General features: G+C 39.1%; 1 protein-coding gene across 6 annotated transcripts in view; it reads left to right on the top strand.

Annotated features, from left to right (window-relative positions):
* Window positions 1–15914, top strand: part of ikzf2 (IKAROS family zinc finger 2) — a 33367-nt gene extending 17453 nt beyond the window's left edge. For 3 of the 6 annotated variants that reach the window (XM_084123177.1, XM_084123176.1, XM_084123175.1), the window contains 5 exons: window positions 3370–3573; window positions 5238–5405; window positions 9490–9627; window positions 10658–10783; window positions 12239–15914. In XM_084123177.1, the coding sequence (XP_083979303.1) occupies window positions 3370–3573; window positions 5238–5405; window positions 9490–9627; window positions 10658–10783; window positions 12239–12966 (1364 nt within the window). In that variant the 3' untranslated portion in view covers window positions 12967–15914. The remainder of the gene's footprint in view (window positions 1–3369; window positions 3574–5237; window positions 5406–9489; window positions 9628–10657; window positions 10784–12238) is intronic. The other 3 variants (XM_084123180.1, XM_084123179.1, XM_084123178.1) reach the window with 1 other exon arrangement.
* Window positions 15915–23795: the final 7881 nt, after the last annotated feature.

Below are 23795 nucleotides of genomic sequence, written 5' to 3'. Positions count from 1 at the left end.
AGAAAAGTAGTGTGGGACCATTTCACCAAAAAGAATGACACAGATGTAAGTTGCAACTTGTGTGATACAGTGCTTGATTTCAGTGGTAACAGATAAGGTGATGATGATCATCATCTTTCTTTATTATTGTTAGAACTACCTCAAACTAAAGTGAGCTCTTCGGAGCTGTCATTTTCTTAAATGAGCCGCGGCAATGTTTCAAATGAGCTTCTAACGCTAGACAAACGCCTTTATTTTCAACATGATCACCTTGTACCCAAACCATTTCGAAACTAAGGAGCCATTTGTCCTCAGATTACATACAAGCTCCTCGGAGCCGCGTTTGCGGGACTCATGTTTCGCGCTGTAGGGGATTTAAAAAAAGTGACGTGAGTGGAAGGGCGGCAGAGAGATGCAACAGAGTTGCGAAATTGCAGGCGCGGCTCGAAATGGCTGTTATTTCAAATAGCGTATATTTTCAACTAATCGGTTAACCGGTTTCAATCGGCTAATGAGGCTCGGTGGTCGGTCAAGAAATTTTTTAGTTTTCGCCATCCCTAGTGCCAATATTGGGTTCTTCCCTTCGGCCTAGGTAAAACTAGGCTAGTCACTCACTCTGAAACAGTTTCATATACTGGTGGGTCTCATGGCAGCTGCGTCCAACATAATAACTTTTGGCCTCCTGTACATGAGGCCCTTGCAGTGGTGGCGCAGAACCAAGGGGTTTTCTCAGAGGGGAAATCTGTTTCGCATGATCAAGGTCATGCGCGATGCCTACGTGCCTTAGTCATGTGGAAGAAACCTTGGTTCCTCGCCCAAGGCCCAGTGTTGGGGGCTTCTTGTCGTTGTGTAATGCTGACAACAGATGCTTCTTTCACAGGTTGGGGGGCGATCATGTGTGGTCGCTCGGCGCAAGGTCTGTGGCAGGACCATCTACTTTCTTAGCACATAAATCGGCTAGAAATTATTGTGGTGTTTCGAGCTCTCAAACACTTCCTACCAGACCTGAGGGGCCATCATGTGCTTGTCCGCTCTTACATCAACCACCAGGGGGGTCTGAGGTCACGTCACTTACGCAAACTGGCACCAGATCCTCCTTTGGGCCCAAGGGAATTTACTCTCTCTAAAGGCAATTTACATCCCAGGGTTTTTAAATCCGGGAGCAGACATCCTGTCGAGGCAGGGGCCGAGGTCTGGGGAATGGAGACTCCACCCCGAGGTGGCAGAGCTCCTATGAAAAACTTTGGTCGAGCGGAAGTAGACCTGTTTGCATCTTAAGAGACGACACACTGCCCACTGTGGTTCTCACTCAGTCAGCCAGCTCCTCTGGGGCTGGACGCTATGGTGCAGACGTGGCCGAGGTCACTTCTGTACACATTTCCCCCGATCTCTTTGCTTCCGGGAGTTCTGGAGAGAGTTCGGCGGTTTTGGCAGGCCCGAGTACGGTTCTTGGACCTAGAGTCTCTCCTTGACGGCTCTCCTCTGGAGATTACGCTCGGGGGGGACTTTTTCTCTCAGGCGAGCGGGTTGATCCTTCACCCCCGCCAAGAATTGTGGAAACTTTGGGCTTGGCCTCTGAGGGGGCCCAGCTCATAAGTTCAGGTCTCTCAACTGAGGTTGTTGAGACCATCCTCCACTCCAGAGCTCCCTCCACGAGGAAACTCTACACCTTGAAGTGGATATTGTTCACTTCTTGGTGCGGAGAGCACCAGCTGGACCCACTTATCTGCCCTGTGGTTGCAGTGCTGGAGTTCCTGCAGGAGCGTTTCTCCGCAGGTCTATCCTCCTCCACACAAAAGGTGTACATGACGGCCTTAGCTGCTTACCACGTACTTTGAAGTGGTGTATCCTTGGGGAGACACCCTCTAGTAACGTTTCCTTCATGGTACTGTGAGGTTTCAGACCAAGAGACTAGGAGTATAGCTGCTTCTAAAACATTATCGTCAGGAGTTTCCCTCCAGTATATTTGTGATGTGGCGGGATGTTGCCTAGCCGCACACGTGAGGTTTTATGACCTTGACCTCAGCTCCACTCCAGGAGTGCAGGTGCTTTCGTCTTAGTGTGCGCAGAGATTTCACACGGACAGGCACTTGTTACTATGGCATCGTGGGTATAGTGTTCCCACTGCGCCTTGAAAGGGAACGTATCAGGTTACGTATGTAACCCTGGTTCCCTGAAGAGGGAACGAGATGCTGCGTCGACCTGCCATACTCCCTGGATGCCTGTGAGCGACTTGCTCAGAAGCTAGTGACTGTTTGTTCTAGGTATGCTTTATAGTTTCCTGGTCGATAACGTCACATGACGTTCCGTCACGCCATTGGACTGATTTCATACGTGTTTCATGACGCAATCACACAGAGGCGTTCCCACCGCGTCTCGACGCAGCGTCTCGTTCGCTCTTCAGGGAACCAGGGTTACATACGTAACCTGAGACATTTTTACCAAGATTGCGTGAGGAGAAAATACAATTTCGATAAGATTAAAATCACAAAGTATGTTTGTGAAATACACATTTACCTCCTCAGGGAAAACTAGTCCCATTCGAGTAGTGTTTATGAGTGACATCGCACTGGTTTTAGAGTCCGCAAACAGTAGGAACTACTGAGCTTTTTTTTAGGGGGATCAGAAAGATTTTAGTCATACTTTCAGACTGTGACTCAAATCTAGCGAAACAGCAGAGAGGTTTGCCTAAGGGACAACACTCATACTGTACAGATGGGAAAGACGGAGGTGACTCAAAGCTTAGTCTCAAGCTCTCGCCCAGAGATTAAACTCACAGTAAAATTACAAACAGGTTTGTCTGGATGGCATAGAGAGCTGCCTGCTCTTTTTCCATCTGTCGTGAAACCTGGAGAGTGCGTGGTTGAGACGGAAAACTTGCGGGCCGGGCTGTCGCGTGTTTACGTGTCTCTTTGTGTTTATACGTCCTTTTGCATGTCTATTTTTGTCACGCTCTGTGTGTCTCTGTGTGTGGGGGTGGCCTCCCTGGAGGTGCTCGACAGCCTGCGCGCCGAGATAATGGAGAGACCCGCTCAGTCCAGACCAAAGCGCTGGCCCGCCTCCTCTTCTCTGTCTCCCACTGTCAGTCATGTAGAACTCCACCTGCCCACCGTTTGCCTCCCTTCTCTAGAGACTACAGCTGCTTCTGCCTTTTTTTTTTCCTGTTTGTTGACATCCCAATGCTGTTTTCATGTTGGAGAACAGATTTCTTGGTCAATGTGCTGTCATAGTAACGAGTGACTTCAAAAGAGTCTCAGTCACAGTCTTAACTCACACGTTAGTGCTTGATCATGTGTATGGAAACTACTGTAGTGTGCAGTGGGTGATGTTTGGCTTTTGTGTTTTGTTCTGTTTGAAAACTTGTTTAAAAGCTTGAGTTTTTTCTTACAGCACGCACAATCAAACAAGAGGAAGGTACTGAGGAAGAGACGGAGAGAAGGCCCAGTGGTCCAGATGAGGCGGGTCACAGCGGTGAGGAAGGTTCTGGATTGGAGGAGCACATGATTGACAGTCCAAACAACTTACAAGATGCTGGGCCAGGAACAGAAGTGCAGAGTGACACGGGAATAAGACTGCCAAATGGTAAATATAATGGTAAATATTAAGATTATACGATTAAGATTTAAAAAAAAAAAACTTTCTAAATATCAGGAAAAATATATACATTTATATATATATATATTTTTAAAGATATAGTCTAGAAAATCTTAAAACCTCATAGAGAAGTCATGGAACCTTCTAAAGGAAATCTATGTCTTCTAGTTTTGCTCTGGTCTAAAAATTGCATCAGCTAGGTATTGGTCTTTGTGAGGGCTTGAGTAAAACGAGCTTGAGCTAGAATAAAACTTGCTTGTAAGTCAGCATACATTTGCATAAAAATGACAGAAAAGGTTATGGAAAAGTCAAAGAATTAAGTGTGGTAACCCTAAATAAAATGGAAGTTTAAAAGATAAGACATTTTAAAAGATACATTTAGGCTATGTGTACTTTATAATATAATTAGAAAAACAAACAAACAAAAAAAAACATTTATTTTAATTATATCATGTCCATTTTATGCAAGGCATCATAATCCAGCAATTCAAAGTGCAAATGATTTGCCTAAATTTATTGTGACACATCTCAAGTAAGTTTCAACAGAGAACATTTCACTGACTTCCCATTAAAATAACAAAACACTTTCGTGACCAAGGCTTGTCACTCATGCGTTCTTCCTTTTTTCAGTGTTAAAAGGGTGTGGAGCTTGTAGCTGCTCTATAAGAAGACAATAGTTAAGACTAGGAGTTATTCTCAGGGAAAGCATCCCAGGAATCCTCCACAACCTGTTCCCAAGCCCTGGGCTGACGCTGATAGTGCCAGACAACACGCTAGCAGTAAAGGGTCATATTTCACTTTTCCAGGTTTTCATCTCTGCCCACAATGATAGAACGTTCACCTTGTCAAGCCACGGCAGCAACCTGACGCTCAACGTGGGGTTAAATAAACTAATGATTTAAATTTCTGTTTGTCCATCAAATGTGTTTTAGAGTCACAGGCTAAATTTAGAGCAGGTGCTCACGCAGCCGATCTGATGTATGACTAATCCAATTAATTCAACATAATTGGGTTCCCAATCAACAAATTCTATCAAAGAGGCTTAGCGTAGTTATCATAGCTGTGAAAGGAATTTTTTGAGATGAAGACAATCCTTAGTGCTCATTAATGGCAAAAATGGCAATGATGGAGGTCACATGGTATAATTTACGTGATACTATAGTTGTGTACCTAATGACACGCTATACACTATGCACTTATAAAATAAGAATGTATGCACTTTGTAGTGTATGAACTTTATAAAGTTATTTTGTCATTCAGCACCAGAGTCCTCCTCTGCTACGTAATTAAAGCTGTGACAGTTGTGTACATGAAGTACTCAACATAATATAAAATGTGAGGCCACACTGAGACTTTCACAAACATTTCAGATTATGGCACAAATGAGTCCTTTATATAGACTGATACGCTGGCAAATATATTTTACAAATCCTACACCATTTTTTCTATTTATATCAAAGTTGCTATTCAAACGGCTTGTTGCGTTGCTTTTATATTCAATATATCAGCCAACCATGAGTGGAAAAAACAATCCCTGCATGTGCTGTGTGGTAAACAGTATATATAAAAACTGCTGCACCCAAAACACTGCAGTATTTATGTTTATTAACATTAGCTAAACCGGTGATAAGTATGTGTCTCTTGTTCGTGACTCTGTCCATCAGGTGAACGGCCATTCCAGTGTAACCAGTGTGGGGTTTCATTCACTCAGAAGGGCAACCTGCTGAGGCACATCAAACTCCACACGGGAGAGAAGCCCTTCAAATGCCCGTTCTGCAGCTACGCTTGTCGACGTCGTGACGCCCTGACTGGACATCTGCGCACACACTCAGGTCAGACCACCACAACTCTGCACATGCTATATAGAAGACACATGTATGGGCGGTAGTGTGGTATTAATGTGTGCCATAGCTTAAAAAATGTTTGCTATTCTCTGGCCACAGCTAACATGTTCTGGAAAAACTGAGCAGATCTTTTCTGTCCTGAGGGACATGTACAGACAGCCTAGCAAACACTGCGGTTAGGCCACCTAGGACCTGCTGTTGTGTTTGCCTGCAAGTCTTGCGCTCCACCAAAGGAAATGCTCTCTGTCAACCAAAGGGAAGTGTCGCTTTGGTGAAGCATCACACTCTAACCCACTTTCATATCAGCCCACCATCAGTTGTCTAGTCCTCATCATTGAAGATCCGGGTCATACGATACCATCAGCGCTCAGCTCGGGACTTCACAAGCTGTCACTCAGGGACAGGCTTGTTGAAATGCACAGGGAGAGCAGGAGCGGCCTATCACTCTCATCGTGTTTTTCTGCCTCTCTTCGTCTTTTGTCATTTCCTGTTTTGCAGCTCTAATCACAGCGCAGGGATAGTGCAGTTTTATAGGCCAGGCAGCTGATGTCTGTGGTGTCCTGTTTTTGTGGGCAGAATTTATGAAATAATTCTTAAAGACATAGCTACATTTTGGTTTCACATATACGCTGATGGTCGTGGTGGGAGAGCTATTTTAGTCTTCAAAACAATATAATTTTATATTAAATACGCTACCATTTAAGAGTTTGGGGTCTTTATGATTTTTTTCTTTTGTTCTTGAGTCTCACCAAGGCTGCATTTATTTGATCAAAAACGCAGTAAAACGAAACAATTGTGAAATATATGTTTTCTATTTTTATATGTAATTTTATTTTTGTGATGGCAAAGCTGAATTTTCAGCAGTCATTACTCCAGTCTTTGGTGTCACATTATCCTTCAGAAATCATTCTAATATGCTGATTTGCTTCTCAAGAAACATTTCTTCTTATTAGCAATGTTAAAAACAGTTGTGTTGCTTAATATTTTTGTTTGTAATTCTTTTTTAGGAGTGTTTGATGATTAGATAGTTGAAAAAAATACTTTTTTTTATCATTATAAATTTCACTTTTTATCAATTTAATGCATCCTTAAATGCGTCCCTGATTAATAAAAGTATTAATTTCTTTAAAAAAAATCTTGCCAACCCCAAAATTTTAAACGCTAGTGTAAATTGTCTATGCTTGAATTTCTTTTCAAAGCTTACATTTCTATGGAAAAAGAGATGGTTGGCATTTTGTGTTCTGTAATCTAGACAAATGATAGCAACTTTGAAGGAGCTAAAATAGGCTACCAGTTTTTATTTTATTTTATGTTGTTATTATTATTATTTTTTTACCATTTTTTTGGTCACTAAGTACTTCCATTTGTCTTATTTCACAGTTTTGATGATTATACTATTCTTCAAAAATGTCATGAATGGTCATGAGACAGTAGGAGTTGGTGTATCCATACTAGTAGTATAGATTCTCCATCATTTAATCAACAAACTATGCAAAATATGTGGTGTGTGTGTCTGTGTGTTGTGGTCTATCATATTGATATCAAATGTCAGTGCGAAAACTTTTACCACCAAAGCCTACGCACCCAACTAGCTCAGCGTATAAACGTTTGTGGCCGATGAGAGTCATTAAATAATTTGCATATCCATTTCTATAGGCATTATTAAGGAGGTGTCACACTGTGAGAAGTGTAGTTGTTGCTAGAGACGTTTTAATGAGTAATTTGAGTACTTAAGCAGCAATGTCACCTGGGCTGGTCTCGCCCTTTTTGCCACAAGTCCTTTCCCACTCCTTGGTGTCCCGTCCGCCTTCCCGGCAGCCACTTCAACTGGAGCAGAATGCGAGGAACTCAGCAGGTTTGATGACTTCTTGTGCAATGAGCGCCACATGAAAGGACTCATCCTCTTTTGGCCCTTGGCAACAGGAGGATTGGTGGCAAACAGCCCAGGAAAGTTACGTTGAGAGGGAGTTAAAACATTCAAACACGTTTGCTATCCAGTCGTTGACAAACGGCTCTCGCTGAAATCCATATGCATGCTCAGAGACCACAGACATTCTCTAAAAGATGAAACTGAAACAGCATATATTGTACCACAGTTTTAGGCGTGATTCATAATGTTGGTGACTTTTCTTTGGGTTGCTTTGGCTATCTTTGGCAGCTTAGTAAAATAAGAAACGTGAGGTGAGGGGCTAACGCTTGATTCAGGGAAAGGATGCTTTGAGCCGGGTGAGTGCTTAACTACCAGTTGAGTAAGTTGAGCACTTTTGCTGATGCTCTACAATTGATAGGCATTTACTTGAAATGAAATGTCATCCTCATCTCACTGTTTCCTGTTTTCAACCCGAATGGATGCGGTTTAGAGGGCTTTAATGCATCACTATGTGCATGAATTTGCATTTGAATAAGTGCTTAGACAGGGATTTTTTCTAAATCATCCAAACTCTGCTACAGGAACTCATAGGGTTTTGAATGGCTGGTATTAATCGATAAAACCATTGCATTTCTTTTGCCCCGTAACAGTTTGCGTTTTTGTCTCCATCGCATATTAGCATGATTGCCTGTTCCAGACTTTGCAGCTTGCAGGTGTTTTGACAGTTCATTGAACCAAACAGTTCAGTTCTGTTTTTCCATTTATAGGCTATATTTGTCTGTGTGGATGCACTGTATCCTCTTAAATGTCTGCGCAAACCATTTCTAATGTGCTGTCATGCACACACCCATTTATTAGAAATATTGAAACTGTGACAAAAAATGTCACTTTCAGAGCTCTCTCATCAGGTGAAACTGTTTCCAATACAGTCACCCACTGACATATAAAGACCACAAAACTATTAACGTGTAAGAGTCTGCACTAGATCCCTTGATTACCTGACCTTTACAGAGTAAGACCAAGTTCATGAAAGACTATTTAAATATAATAATAATAAACAACTTTAGTAAATCTTCACAACTGACATGATGTGACAGTTCACATAATCATATTATTTTATATTAATCAATATAAAGTATAATCCATCCTTTCCCACAGAAGTGACAGGGCCTCCGTTGTTTGACATGCGTTCTACATGTGAAAGGTCACCTCACAGTGTCTCAGTCAGTAGCTGTCTCACTTTCACTGTTTGCTTCAGACGGAAAGCACTATGGTGCTTTGAAGAGGGTTACCGAAAAGTGTAGGGGGTATTTTTACAATTGGCACACTTACAGGTAATCCCACAGGCTTGCTAGTAACAGGTGTGAATTATCATTATTTTCTCACGTGCAGTAAGAGACTGGTTAACTGAGTTCATACAGTATGACTCAATTCGCTAGGCTGTTTTGTTTCACTGCCGCACACTTTATGAATAATTCTGAAAGTCCCTTATACCAAGGATTGACCACAGTGCTGACAGCAGCCCCTGTCTCAAATTTAATTATGTTTTTAGCTGACATAACAGAACAGCGCAAACATAATGGTGGGCTATGTTCCGAATTGATACCGATGAGTGAATGAGAAAAAACATGACAGATAAATGAATGACTCAACCAATTGATGAATGAAACTCGGAATGAATCAATGAACGAATTGTTCCCTTAGCTACTGGAAAACTCACATCTGTTTCTGGAGGCTAAGCATCGTCCTCCTCCTACTCTTCTCTGCCCACGACGGAAGGACAAGATGCTTGTTTCTATTACATCTTTTGGGAGGTTTTGTCCCGCATTATCGCCCTTGCACTGACCTAATCTTAGTGGAACTGACTGTGAATCACTTCACACCTTATCCGGCTGAGGAGAAACACTCACTCGGTTTCTGTTTATTGTTTAAACTTGTGAGACTTTCCAAGTCATCACTCGTGGCGCCAATTACAGATCGATGACGATAAACTTACATCAAATATAACCACTATAGTACGTAATTCTAGCCTTTTCTGGAGCAAACCCCCTTACCGCGTTGTAGTGGTTGCATCATCACGAAATCTGATTTTGCCCACTTTCTCGCTTACTCAGTTGGAGACTGAAACTCAGTTGTGTGAGCGGTCTGAATGAGTTATTTTACGTCTTAATACTTATTTTACTACTCTTTGATGTATTTTAGTGGGCAAACCACACAAGTGCAACTACTGTGGGCGGAGCTACAAGCAGCGCACGTCATTGGAGGAGCACAAAGAACGGTGTCATAATTACTTGCAGAGCGTCGGAATGGACTCCGCCTCCAATCCTGGCCCATATCCAGGTGAGTGGCTCATGACTTCATTGAGATTGTAAGATGACGGTTTTCCACATCAGTGATGAAGGGTTAGTGACTTATTGTGAAATCGTTTTGGTGTTGGATGACACAACGGTGTTCCATGAGCTGGTATGTTTCATGGAAACAAAACAATAGCAATCACTAACATAGATTTGCTACACTAAACATTTGTGGGGTACATTTTATTGACACCAAGGGTACACGGTTTTGCTGGTTAGCATGGCTAACCCCTGCTGGTAGATGTCCAAACTACAAGCCTTTGGAACATTATCATTCTAGCTAAAATCAGTGTTGTCTTGACATCATTGTTGTGTTTGTCCAGATAAATGAGTTACATGGCATTTACAGTTCAAGGGCCTCATTTACGTGCGATCGGATTTGATTCTAAATACCATGGATTTTATCCTCCATCAAAGTGAGGAACAAATCAGGAGCTTTTTCAATACTATTTAACTTTTTCAATGTTACATATACCAGTAATTGAATTAATTCAACGTTTATGGAAATAAATAAGCAATCACAGTAAGCATAAATATAATTTAATGCACAAAAGAGCAACATTTAAACTACCTTTTACTAATTAAATCACTTAAATTAATTTATATATATTAATGCTTTCCTGAAAATAATAATATATGCCTACACACAGACGTTGTACAGAAACCAGGCCATGCCTATTGCGCATATGTTTACTTGTATTTCCTTGCCATTGATAATGAGTGGCATACTTCTTCTAAACCATGAAGTGTTATTTGTGTGCATTCCGTAGATAAACCGCAATTTATAAAGAGAGATGCATTTAGGAAAAGTTTTATAAATCGTTTATAGAATCATTTCGGTAACTGTAGTTCATTCACATTTATGATCACGTCTTTATAAATGAGGACCCAGGTTATTGGCTCAAAACAACCTGGGTGCATAACTCTGAGATTAATAGAAATGCTAATGAATAGTTTTCTTCATGTATTATGGACCAACTTGGTTGATGTGCTGAATCATTTTATCATTTTCCCAGGGGAGATTTCAAAGGAGCAGAGGTCGCTGGAGTCCGTTGGTATGGCGGCTTTTGACCGGCCTCCTGTAATTGAAAGACTGGGGAATGTGGGTAAACGGAAGAGCACCACGCCACAGAAGTTTGTGGGTAAGTGTCACCTCAGCAGTAAATGTGGTTGAATCTACAGTATGCAACACACTGATCTTCAAAGTTCTAGTGGTGCTAATGAATGTAAGGCAGGTCACATGGCGGAATAAACATTTTCAACCTCACAAATACAGTCCCTGTTGCAAAATGCAAATTCTGTCTGCTCTGTTTTAAGTCAGGTACTGGTGCATACACTGCCAAATATATGTTTTCAGTCTTATTGAAAGTGAGCTTGTCTAGGACGCAGGTCAGAATCAGAATCAGAAAGAGCTTTATTGCCAAGTATGCTTGCACACACAAGGAATTTTTCTGTGAGCATATACAAATACAACAAGAAACATAGTAATGCAAATTCTAAGAATAAAAATATAAATATAAAAATATGAAAAAAGTATAAGGTCACAGTTGGGTTTAGTCAGAATAAACATTTTCAGATTATGAACATATTTACAGTATTTTGAATAGTATGAATAAATATAAATATTACCTGAGTTTAGAAGATATTGCACCAAACAGTGGGAGTATTGCACTTACAGGCATATGCCTTGGGAGGTATGTTAACTGTTCAGAAGGGAAATGGCCTGTGGGAAGAAACTGTTCCTGTGCCTAGATGTTCAGTTCAAGATATATATACCTGATAAGAACTTTCCCATCATTTAATCATCATTTCATTAATTATTTCTACCATAATCATTACAAATGAACACAAAAATCTCTTTTTAATAATAGAAATGAGTACCTCCTACTTTCTGTAGAAGCAACAGCAAATAGAGCTGGGTGGATAAGGCACAAGCCATAATGTCTAATTTCAAAAGGTGCACACAAATAAAGACAGTTACTTATTTAAATACAGCACAGTGCTATTTCAGAGCATTTAGCGCCTGGTTAAACTGGATTGCGGGTGGTTAGTGAGTAATACGCTTTTTGAGCTGAAATACCACATGCAACTGCTTAGTGAATGCTGAGTTTCCACATGAAGGAACAGAGAGCAGAACTCACTTTAAAAATATATAGACATAAATACAATTAAATTGTAATGCAAGATCTCTTAAGGGAGATAAAATATAAAATATTATTTGAAAGGAAACTCATTACTTGCCTATTGACAATATATGCGGAAATCAAACTAAGTATTAAAGTGAAAGAGCGAGAGAAAAAAGGTTTGAGTGGGAGTTTTTTTTTTTTTTCATTATGTGGTTTTTGCACACCTGTAGCTTTGCCATTGCTTTTACTGACTACACCAGTGCAGTTTACCGCATCCATATTATACAGGGGTTAAATTTTCTCACTTCAGTCTCCAAATGGGACTTTCCATCATTAATGCAATGAAAACATTGTAGCAAATTCTTGAATGCATCTTTTACAGCAAATTGCAAGATTAGCATATTTTTGGATCATAATGGAAAGTACTTTGAGGCTATTGTTAATGCATCTTTTATTGCATTGTCTATTAAGGTGAGAAAATGGTTCGCTATTCGTACCCTGAAGTGAACTATGAGATGGGCCTGAAGTATGAAAAGGAAGCGGAGTTGATGCAGGCCCAAATGATGGACCATGCCATTAGCAATGCCATCAACTACCTGGGCTCTGACTCCTTAAGGCCTGTGGTCCATCACCCATCCCTCTCCATGGCCGAGGTGGTACCAATGGTGAACCCGCTATTTCATCCGGTGTACCCGCTCGGCCCGCGCATGGACAGGCCCAGCAGTCGCGAGGCTCCTCCAATGCCCCACCCAAACCCAGAGTTCCCGCACCCAACCAATGGCGCGATTTCCTTGGTCAGGCCCAAGAATCCTCAGTTGGCCCGAGACGGGTCGCCGTGCAACAGTGGACAGGATTCGGCCGATTCGGCACGGAGCAGCCCTCGGGACAAGCTCAGCGCTGCCGGGCACAGGTCGCGATCCAGCCCGGGGTTTGGCCGGGCAGAGGAAGGCAGGGCGATCGACGCCAGCCGTGTCGCCGCGAGGGATGGCATCCGCGTCTTCAGCCGCGAGGGCCAGGAGCTGAGGGTGTTCCAGTGCGAGCACTGCCGCGTTCTGTTCCTGGACCACGTCATGTACACCATCCACATGGGTTGCCATGGTTACAGAGACCCGCTGGAGTGCAACATCTGCGGCCACCGCAGCAAAGATCGCTACGAGTTCTCCTCGCACATTGTTCGTGGAGAACACACCTTTCGTTAGCACTTTTGCAGTCGATTTTCTGCAGATGGCACGAGTTTACTGCCGAAGCATTACGTGAGCACCAATCGGCAGATATATGAAGGTTTGGGTCCAATAGAAATGTTTTCATTTTGGAGCTGTTTGAAGATTTTTGTTTTGGGTGAGGGGATGAGTAGTTTTTTTTGTGAATGTTTTGTTTGACTTTCTTTTCCCAAATTTTTTTTTTTGTTGTGTATGTACTGAACCTTCCAGCAGAGCAGCTATGTGTTATCTAAAGTTGTGAAGTTCTTTCTCTTTTTTTTGTCATCTTTATTACCTCGATGCATGCTGTCATTCCTGTTTCATGGACCTCGATCAATATTACAGGACCACTGGAGAACTAAACCGTTTAGTTTTGTAAAAAAAAAACAAAAAAAAAAGACTAATTCATAGCTTCATGCTGCTGTGGCTTCTTAGTGCCTTGCTGATGTTTTGAACGGCACGATTTTGCCTTTTACAGAGTGGTTTGTATCTTTTTAGCGTCTTTTCTCATCACTCGCTCCATTTTGATGAAGTTCGGCGTGTGGGCTGAAGCTTTCGTGCTAATTTCCTGTTCCTCATGCCGGTTCTATGCTAGTTTCACAAAAGCAGTCCTGTAGTTGGCACAGTCTTTCGGACACATTACAATGAAGTGTTGATGACAATCCCCTCGTGTCTCGTAGATTTTAACGGGATGCTGAAACATTTTTGACATGCTAAGGACAGATGAGTGTTCCGTGCTGTTTTGCTTCTGTTGCACACTTACTATCATCTCTTGCGTTCTTATGCACTTCGCTGAAAACAGCACTGCGACATGCCTTGATAAACCTGTTTTTTGCACTATTAGCTTGAGGCCTTGGCCAAAAATATGCTATTTCCATGCTATTGATAAAGGGAACAAGGATCATTGTTTAGTTTAGCTAGTCATAGTGCAGTAGTTTGAACAAGTCTGCAGCTATATTAACATGCTTTACCAACAGGGTTGCCATATTTTTGATTGAAATCTGTGAATTTCACTCTGCCTTTCAGACCGAATGCCTCATTATTAATGCCTTGTTAAATAAATCTCCTCTGACTGTCTTCAGTGTTACAGCACAAACTCTTTAGATCAGTAAAGAGTCTAGATTTTCATTTTCAGTCCACAAATGTTGTCTTTTGAGCCCACACATGGACCAATGTATTTGTTATTGAGCTTTCTAATATGCACCTACATGTGCGGCATATGCATTTTTCATTCGACTCTAGTCAGCTAATATATTTTACCATAGAGAGACAAATAGATAACCTATGCGCAGTTACAAATGACAAAAGAAATCTGTCTGATACTGGAACAATGTAGATCTTATAAACCTAACAACAACTTCTGTTGATGCTAGAAGATTGCTGTCGAGATTTCATCGCTAACCCGGACTGCACGAGAGCTTTACAAGATAAAACGCGGTTTATTAATCAAACAATGTTTCACTCCCTCCAACTCTTTAGAATTTTCCCATGCTTGATGCAGAGACCTTTTCTCATTATTTTCAGGGCATTAAAATCAGTCGTGAAAATTTTGACTATTTGTTTTTATAATGTTCACAGTCGTTTTTTTTCCCTTCCTGTTTCTCTTCCCTTTTTACTTGCTCTTTCTTTCATACACTCTTTTTTTCTTTCTTCGTTGTTGTTGAATATTTACATGAAGCGTTCTGTAGCACAACCATAAATCCAGCTTCAATCAACGCATACGTCTCAGCATGTACAACTGTTCAGAACCTCCCTTGCATATTTGTTGGACTTTTATGTCAGTGCTAAAAGAACACTGTCAACATCACTATCAGACTTTGTTGTACCTATTGTTTTAAAGCTTTGCTTTTGTCTTCTCTGCTTTGAGGAAAACTCCCAAAAACTGTGAATATGCCCTTTAAACGTTACGAGGAAAAAGACTTAAAAGGCAACGGATAGAAATACATTTTATTGTTCTTTAAAAAATAGCTTTGCCTTTTTTTACACCTCCAAAAAATGACAAAACGCGCACACATATCACCTCTTAAATCCTGAAACATTTTGAAGAATTTTATTTGTTCTTGTGAAGCATGAATATCTTTATGCATTTTAGATGCTTTTTTTTTTTTTTTTTTTTTTTTTATTGGTGTCACAAGCAGGAATGAAATTGAATGTGCTCCACAATTCCAGGGCATTTTAGAATTGTTATCAAAGCTTATTGTGTATTATACATTGTATTTGTTTAGTTTCAAAAAAGAAACAAGGTGAAGGAAACATTGATGTAAGACTATGTTTACAACTGAATGAACAAGAGCAAATGAACAAAACGTGTTCTTATGATGAGTCTACACTTATGGGAGTGGAGAGTACTTGAACTTACAAGAAAGGCACTCTAGAGTCAGGTTTCACTTTTTACCTTAAAGTGTATGGGACTGCTATTTTCTCATCTGTGTAAATATTATTTTTTGTGTGTGTGAGAGAAAGGTGTTTTTTTTTTTTTTTTAACTGTTCTTATTCACTGTGGACCTTACAAACAGTAAGACAAGGGTTTGCAGTGTATTTTTATACAAGTGAATAAATGTATGTATGAATTATATACAGTATATTTTGGTAAAAATGTTAAAAGGGGTTATCTTTTGCTGTGTGTCGGTTAACTTTTTGGGGTTTTCTCAGGTACAGTGTTGTCAAAAATCTTATTATAAGGCAATTTGTATGGAACTGTAGGAGAGATTTGAATTAATATTGAATTGTTTAGCACTATTTGACAAAGTCAAATATCCAAATAAATATATATATATATATATAAATATATATTTTTTTATTTTTAAAGATAGAAATCTTATAAGTAAGACCAAGGTTTACTGTTTCTAAGGTTGACTTTTGTAACCTTGGCATCTTTAAGGAAAGTTTGTCGTTCTAGTTTGTTTTTTAAAGCATGGGCTTTTCTGCATTAAATACTGTCATATGAACCTGTTGCTGTCTGTTCCTTTCCTCCTCATTTTCACACTTGTTGTGTGGTGTTTATATTGTTGCTTGTGTGAATCTTTCGATCTTGTATACTGAGAATAGATGTGTGGTCTCATAGAACGAGGCAGCCCTTTTTTTCAGGGACTTGTGGTTTTAGTCAAAGGCCATCTCTTTTGTTTCCGCTGTCCTTTTCCGGTTTGCAAATATGCTCAGCAGCCTGAGAGAGTGTATGTCGAAGTCAGACCAACAAACACATGCAGTGTTACAGGAACAACAAGCCAGAGACTGATACTCTACTATTACTGGGTGATGAAGAGGGCACAAGAATAAGAAAATCAAGTGTTTTTTATTTTATTTTTAATGTTTTTTTTGTCAGTGTGTCATTAGTAATTTCTTTATTTCATATGAATCATTTTCATCTAATATTCTGTACACTGCCATTAAAAACTTAGGGATCAGTAAGATTTTACGCAAGGATGCATTAAATGGATCAAAAGTGACAGTAAATATATTTACAATGCATGTTACAAAAGATTTATATTTCAGATAAAATGTTATTTTGAACTTGAATATTTTGAAAATGTAGGCACAACTGTTTTCATCATTGAGATGTTTCTTAAGCAGCGAATGAGTATATTAGAATGATGTGTGAAGGATCATGTGACACTGAAGACTCATGGCATTCAGCTGTGCCATCAGGGATAAATTGCATATTAAAATAGAAAAAAAAAAAAAAAAACTTTTTTTTTAAATTGTAATAATATTTCACAGTATCAATGTTTTACTGTGTTTTTGATCAAATAAATGCAGGCTTGGTGAGCATAAGAGACTATAAAAAAACTCCAACCCCAAACTCTTGATTGGTAGTGTATATACAGTATGTACGTGTGTATTTCTATAGAATCATATGTTCAATTAAATAACATAATAATAAATAATTTCAGTACAAGTCTGTAAGTTATTCATTTTACAATTTGTCTGCGATCCACTGTATACCCACCTGGTTTTTACAGTCCCTCGGCAGGGGACCAACCCTCCTCCTTTCTCATCCGGGCTTGGGACCGAAAAGCAGACTTAAAAAAAATCAAACTCTCAGTTTCACTGACAAGGCTAAAATGCATATTTGAGCTGTTTTAACTGAAAGCAACTTTCACTGACATATCTTAAAATAAGACAGTGCCATTGTTTTGTCTCAAGATGCACACCAGTAATGTTTTTTTTCTAAAGCACGTTTATAAAAAGCTACTTAAATGTCCTAATGAACTAAGGCCTGATCCTGGCTCAATCTAAGCCCTGTCTGAAACCAGGCCAAATGTTCAAATGCGGTGCCTGCAGCGAATACTAGGTGCCAGTCTGTGCGAGTGGTCTGTTTTGAAATAACACCATCAGACCGAAGTGCAAAAATCAACCAACAGTCGAAGTAATCCAAAATCGCTTGTTACAGTGGTTTGGCCAACTATGCCAAATGAATGAACAACACCTATCTTACAGACTCGGGTGGCAGCGGCCTGCGAAATGGAAGGTCCAACTAATGGTGCCCAAGATAACCTGTGCAAAACAGATCGAAGCTGACGTAAAAAACAAAACAAAGGCTTAGCCCAAAATTTCTAAATTATATCATATAGTAATTATTATTTCAGTCAGATGTGTGAACCAAATTTGCAAGGTGTTTTAGATTGTGCTTTTATGTATGGGCAATTAATTTTTAAATCAATATTTAAAACTTATTATAAATCAGATTATTCTGGTCCTGGATGCTGATTGGTCAATGCTTCATTTATGCTAAAATGCACAATAGCAGAAGAATGCCAACTTTACTTAATAAAAATGTTTTAAAGAAAATTTGTCCCTAATATTTCGCAAAGCAACAAGGCCCTCAAGTCTGTTAATGTCTAACCATGTTCTTTAAAACTTGCTTTTCAACCTTATTGCTTCATTTTAATTACTGCGTTTAAATACAAACTATTTTAAATACACGTTTGACTGACAGGTAAAAGCAGGTATTATCTGTCTGCAGGCGTCTGCTGGAGCGGGATGTTTAAATGTTTTATCTGGACAGTGGACACTGACATGCGATCCTGTTTATTTTACACTGAATGTGTTCTGAGAAGCCCTCGAGGGACCTCTAACAGCACTGAACTCGCTGGGTCTCCACCAGCGCTGCAAAAAAAAGCCTCTTCTTGTCACAGTCTGTGACCTTTGCTTTAGCTCGTGTGCTTCTTGGGTGATGCTCCAAATGCCAGGAGGTGGTGGGTACCTCCTTGTCTGTGGCTTTCTTTGCAGAAACACTGGCATCCCCTCTACCTCTCAAAGTCCACATGCATCAAAGTCCTGGCTCGATTCGTGCGCCCGCAATGTCAAAGCCCCTCTGAGATGCGTGCAGTTGCACAAAGATGACAGAGATAAGTTTGCGTTGAAGGGGCTGTGTTGGTTAAGACATGATTGCAACAGAATATCTCTAAACCTCTACTCAGCCCTCCCTATTGTTTGGGGTTTTGTCAGTTTGCTACACTCTCTCTCTCTCTCTCTCTCTCTCTCTCTCTCTCTCTCTCTCTCTCTCTCTCTCTGTCTCTCTCTCTCTTTCTCTCTCTCTCTTTGTGATAGGTTGTTGGCCTGATCTTGTCTGAACATGACTCATATCCTTAACGGTGGAGGTGAGCTTTATCTCTTCAACTGTCTTTTTTGCTTAGCTTTGATTTTAGGAGTGCTGCCAATGCACTGGTCCATACAGGCCAATAATCTTTTAAAGATATACAGTAGCATGAGAGAATCTCTGTGTTACTCTGGAAGGTATTGTATCAGAGTATTAATTTGCTTTTATAATGTATTTATATACTAGAAAAATACAAACTTCAATTCCGTGGACTTTTAAGTGCCAGTGTTAGGGAAGCTCCTACTTCACAAGCTAATCTTTTAGCTTGTTAGCTAGAAGCTACAAACAAAAAGTAGCTAACAACTTTGAAACTACTTATGGGGCAATATATTTTTAAATATATAAATATCAGATTATATAATTGTATAGTTTAATCAGGGCAACATTTGTGAAAAATGAACAATTAAGAGAACAGCATTGGACAGATACATTTTACACTATAATACAACTAAAAAACCTAGAATACACCTTCATTTAGATAACTGAATGAAAAACATAGTGACATAGTATACAATAAACATAGTATAAAACAGAAGATTTACACCAAAAAAGACATTTACACAAATCATCCAAATGAATCGATTAACCATGAAACAGATTTTACAACACTATATTGACCTTGTTTAGCCCCGCCCCCTTTAAAAACTTCCCAGTTTGCTGACATTTGACATCCGCTTCAAATATTACAATGCTCATGATAACTTCCGTTAACTCTGCAATAAGTATATCCACTTCACCAGCAAATTACACTTCGACAGCGCTGTCATAGAAATATACAGAGATACCGCAAAATGTTCAAAGACAAAATTCTAAAGATGGCTGCGCACTTGTTTCTCTGGTGCGTCTATAAGAGACAGCCCTGATAGGGGAAAATTAAACTTTGTTGGCTGGTCTTTCCCTTACGAAAAAGAAGTTTATTCAAGTGTGCTATATTTCTTTTAAACTAAAAATAAGAAAGTTTACTTTCAGTCTACTTTTTATGTACTTATCAGAAATATACTTCAAACTGCACTTAAGTATACTTGATACTTAAAAGTATAATTAAGTATTCTAAGTATTCTTGGCTTGTACTTGTGTTTACTATTTTGATTGAGTAGCTTATTAAATACTTTTTTAAAAACATAATATTACACACTGTCTTATAAACTAACATGTTCATGTTTATATAGTAACAAGCTTTCGGGTGGAATAGCTTATAAAGTAAATAAAATGAGCATGGAACTGAACCTGATCTTGTACACAGCGATAATAATAATTTAAAGTTTATTCAAGTGTTCTATTAGTACACTTCTTTTCAACTAAAAATAAGAAAGCATACTTTCAGTCTACATTTTATATACTTCTCAAAAGTATACTTTATGTACTTCTCAGAAATATACTTAAATTACACTTCAGTGTACTTGACTTATACTGAGAGAAAAGTCCAAGTATATTTGGCCTGTACTTGTACTCAATATTTTGATCGAGATATACTTAAAAGTATAATTAAGTATTCAAAGTATACTTGGCTTGTAGTTGTGTTAACTCTTTTGAGTAGCCTATTAAATATACTTTTTTTACATAGTTTTTCATATACAGTCTTATGAAACTTACATTGTTTGAAAATATTGATATAAAACAGATTTGTTTGTAATTCTGTGTATCTGAATTTTTGTTTAGGCTAGTCCACTGGTAGTGTATAGAAATTTACTTTAATTCTACTTTACTCTTTCCCCGCCATTGACTGAATTTTCCAGCTATCCATGTTTTCACTGTTATACGGTAGGGGGCGCTATATGACATCTGCTAGTATAGAATCTCCAAATCAAAACACAGGAGAAGAAGAAGCTGAAACAAGCGATAGAAGAAGAAGCTGAAACAAGCGATAGAAGATTGCTCACTCAAATGTAAAATAACGTGATCATCAAACATTAAACAACGTGTAAATCAAAACTGCTTAATATTACCAAATTAAATGAAGCGTAAACCATGAAGAGAAAACGACTGTGATTGGGCGTGTTGGACTCATAGTAGTTTACTGAAAGTATACTTCAAAGTGTACTTACATAAACTAAAAATTTGCTACAAGTATTAAAATAGTAAAATACTAGTATACCCATAAGTTCACTTGCAGTACAAATGAGAAATGTAATTATGAACTAGTTGTGCACTTAAAGTTTACTACTGTTACACTTATAGTACACTTAAATATATACTTTTATATACTAAAAGTGGGCCAATTTAGTCCCAAGGGGTGTTAAAATAGTACACTTACAAGTTTACTACAAGTACACATTGACATTAGTATACTTACTGCATAATGTATACTTAAAAATATACTTGAACATTACTTGAAGTATACTTCTTTTTCGTAAGGGTTGTTACTGAGCAACTGAGCAGTTGCTGTGTTCAGTTGGTCTGCCAGCCTAACGAGCTAAAGTAGTGGTTAGAACCCCTATAAAAGTAGCTAGCTAAACCAGGCTGGAAGACCAGCTCAGGCTGGTTTTAGCTGTTTGATTCAGCAGGGAAAAAATAACAATTTATGCCCAAAAAGAACATTTGTAGAATGTCCCAGTGAAATAACCAAACAGGAACCATGCACTATTGTCAGAGAAACATTTTCTGGGTATCATTAGTTCCCTCTCCACCCAGACGCAGGCTGTTGTGATACCTATTCTGGTTCCAGCTGGTTTAGCAGGCTGGTTTTAGTGGGGCTTTGACCACTTCTTCAACTGGTCAGTCTGGGAGACCAGTTGACAATCCAGCTGAACACCAGCTACGTACAGTTTAAAACAGCTTTTAAACCAGCAAGATAAGCCAAACAGCATAGGTTGGTTTTAGCAGCAATAACTGTGCTATAAAATTACAAGTACAAACACAGTAAATCTACAGTACAACGTGACATTAAAATAGCAATGTAGTATTTTGTGACATTTAAATGGTTGGAAGAAGTAGATTGTTAGTAGAACACTATGCTGTTTTTAAAATAGCTTGAGCTACTGCCTGTTGAAAATGTAGGTAAAGGTTCACCCAAAAATTTAAATTCTGTCATCATTTAGGCCTACTCACCCTAATGTTGACTTCTGTGAAACACAAAAGAAAATATTTTAGAGAATGTTGGACCAAATGTTTGTTGAGCCTTGACCATTGTTCCACGGAAAAGAGAAAGAAAGTCACAGGTTTGGAACAACATAAAGGTGAGTAAATGATGACAGCGCTTTCATTTTTGGCTGGACTAATTAGTGGCATTGGTTAATGCTGAAGGCTGTCAGTACATTGACTAGTGGGGACGTTCATGTCTCACATTTTATCTGTGTAAAATCTTAGGGAAGCTGCAGACCAGAATCCACCACAGTGTGAAGGTGGGCTAAAACTGACAAGCTACTTGTGCCATAAAATGCTTTTGGCCTTTAGCCCTCATGCTGTGGCAAATGCACAATGAGCCCTCAGATAGGTGTGAACTTACTCTGTGGCATTTTGTTGCTTCCTTATTTCAATATTCTCACACTTTTTCAGCGTCAGAATGGAAAGAACTGTCTAACTTTCTTCTTTCAACAATAAAGTTGCAGTATTAATTTGACATGCATAGATTTGCCAAGTTTTATTGTTCTAAATAAACTACCATTCAAAGGGGTTAGTAAGATTTTGTTTTGTTTTTTAAAGAAATTAATACTTTTATTCAGCAAGTATGCATTAAAAAAGATTTCTATTTCAAATAAATGCGGATCTATTCATCAAAAATCCTGGGATTTTTTTTAATTTTTTTATCTGTATCCATATCACGGGTTCCACACAAATATTAAGCAGCACAACTGTTTCTCTTCTACTGTATTTTGATCAAATAAATGCAGCCTTGATGAGCACAAGAGACTGCTTTCAAAAATGATTACATCTCATTTTTCAGTTTATAAATGGATGTCACTCATCACTTGAAACTTCCAGCAGAATTCAACAGAGCATGATTTATATTTTGGAACATTCAACCTCCCTTTATGCTTCCCTCTTCTCTCTAATGATCAGAACCAATCGGACGAATCAGCTTTTATGAGGGCTCCAGTGAAGCATGCTAATTTTTGGACGATTAGTGTTGTGTTGGTATAGGTAAGAACTGATTACTGTGACCCAGAAATGTCTTCAGGATTGTTTTGCAATCATCATAGGTGACTCCTATTCCAGTTTTTCCAGCCCGGCAGTGTGGGGGTTGTCTTAGCTGGCCTTTGTGCCATCCATTGCACTGAAGAACACACCCTATTAAAATGCATGCCTTTATTTACGCCTCCACAGTTAGAGGTCAGGATTTAGTGTGTGCTGTGACAGAACATCCGAAAAATGTGCGGAGCTCAAATCTTAAGCATCATGACTGTCATGGTGTCTATTAGCTATAAAGAGAGTTATGAAAATTATGTGGGGAAAAAAGAGCAATTGTCAAACTGTTTTTAGCACTGGGAGTGTCAGGAGAATCCAGCTCCACTGGTGTGGGCGGTTTTGCTGCCACTGTCATGAAGTCCCAACAGCCAGTATCCTTTCTTACGAAGCCTCAGGAAAGCAAGGCCTGTATCTTACTTGCCTGAAGCTACTGTTGAAATCCTACACAGACTCATGACAGGTGAATATCTGTGAGAGAGGAAAAATACAAGCTGTCAACATTGTGCCTGAAGCCACTTTCGTGAAAACTATAAAAATAAAAAAAAAGCTTGGGTGTGATCTACTTAGTCTCAATTAAAAAATAGCTCACCAAGAAAATAAGCAAAATACTTTCATGTCCAATATTACTTGACACTGTTGGTTACCCAGCATGCTTTGCGGCCGGGAACAAATTAGACAGTTATTTGCTAAGACTACAAAATTGTGTGATATGGTTTTAGGAGGTTATTCATAGCGTATTGTAGACTTACATTTCACTGTCATATTACATGTTGTGAATGTGTGTTACCATTGTTGAGCTGTATAGTCCCAGTGTGCCAGTCTATCGGCTGATTGTTTTAACGGGATGATTCACTTAAAAATAAAGGTTCTCTCATCATTTATGTTGTCTCATGTGGTTCATGTGAATGACTTTCCTCAATGGAACACAAAAATGGGTGTTTTTGAAGACCATTGGACCCTGTTGAATTTGAATGAAAAACAAAAACACTGAGACTAAGACTATTAAAAATAAATACACACACACACACACACACACACACACAAATATATATATATATATATATATATATATATATATATATATATATTTGTGTATTGTATTCCA

This window comes from Abramis brama, assembly GCF_963993115.1.
Source record: "Abramis brama genome assembly, chromosome: 8".
Classification (NCBI taxonomy): Eukaryota; Metazoa; Chordata; class Actinopteri; order Cypriniformes; family Leuciscidae; genus Abramis; species Abramis brama.
The sequence above is the reverse complement of the archived record's forward strand: the minus strand, read 5'-3'. Positions and strand labels throughout refer to the sequence as shown.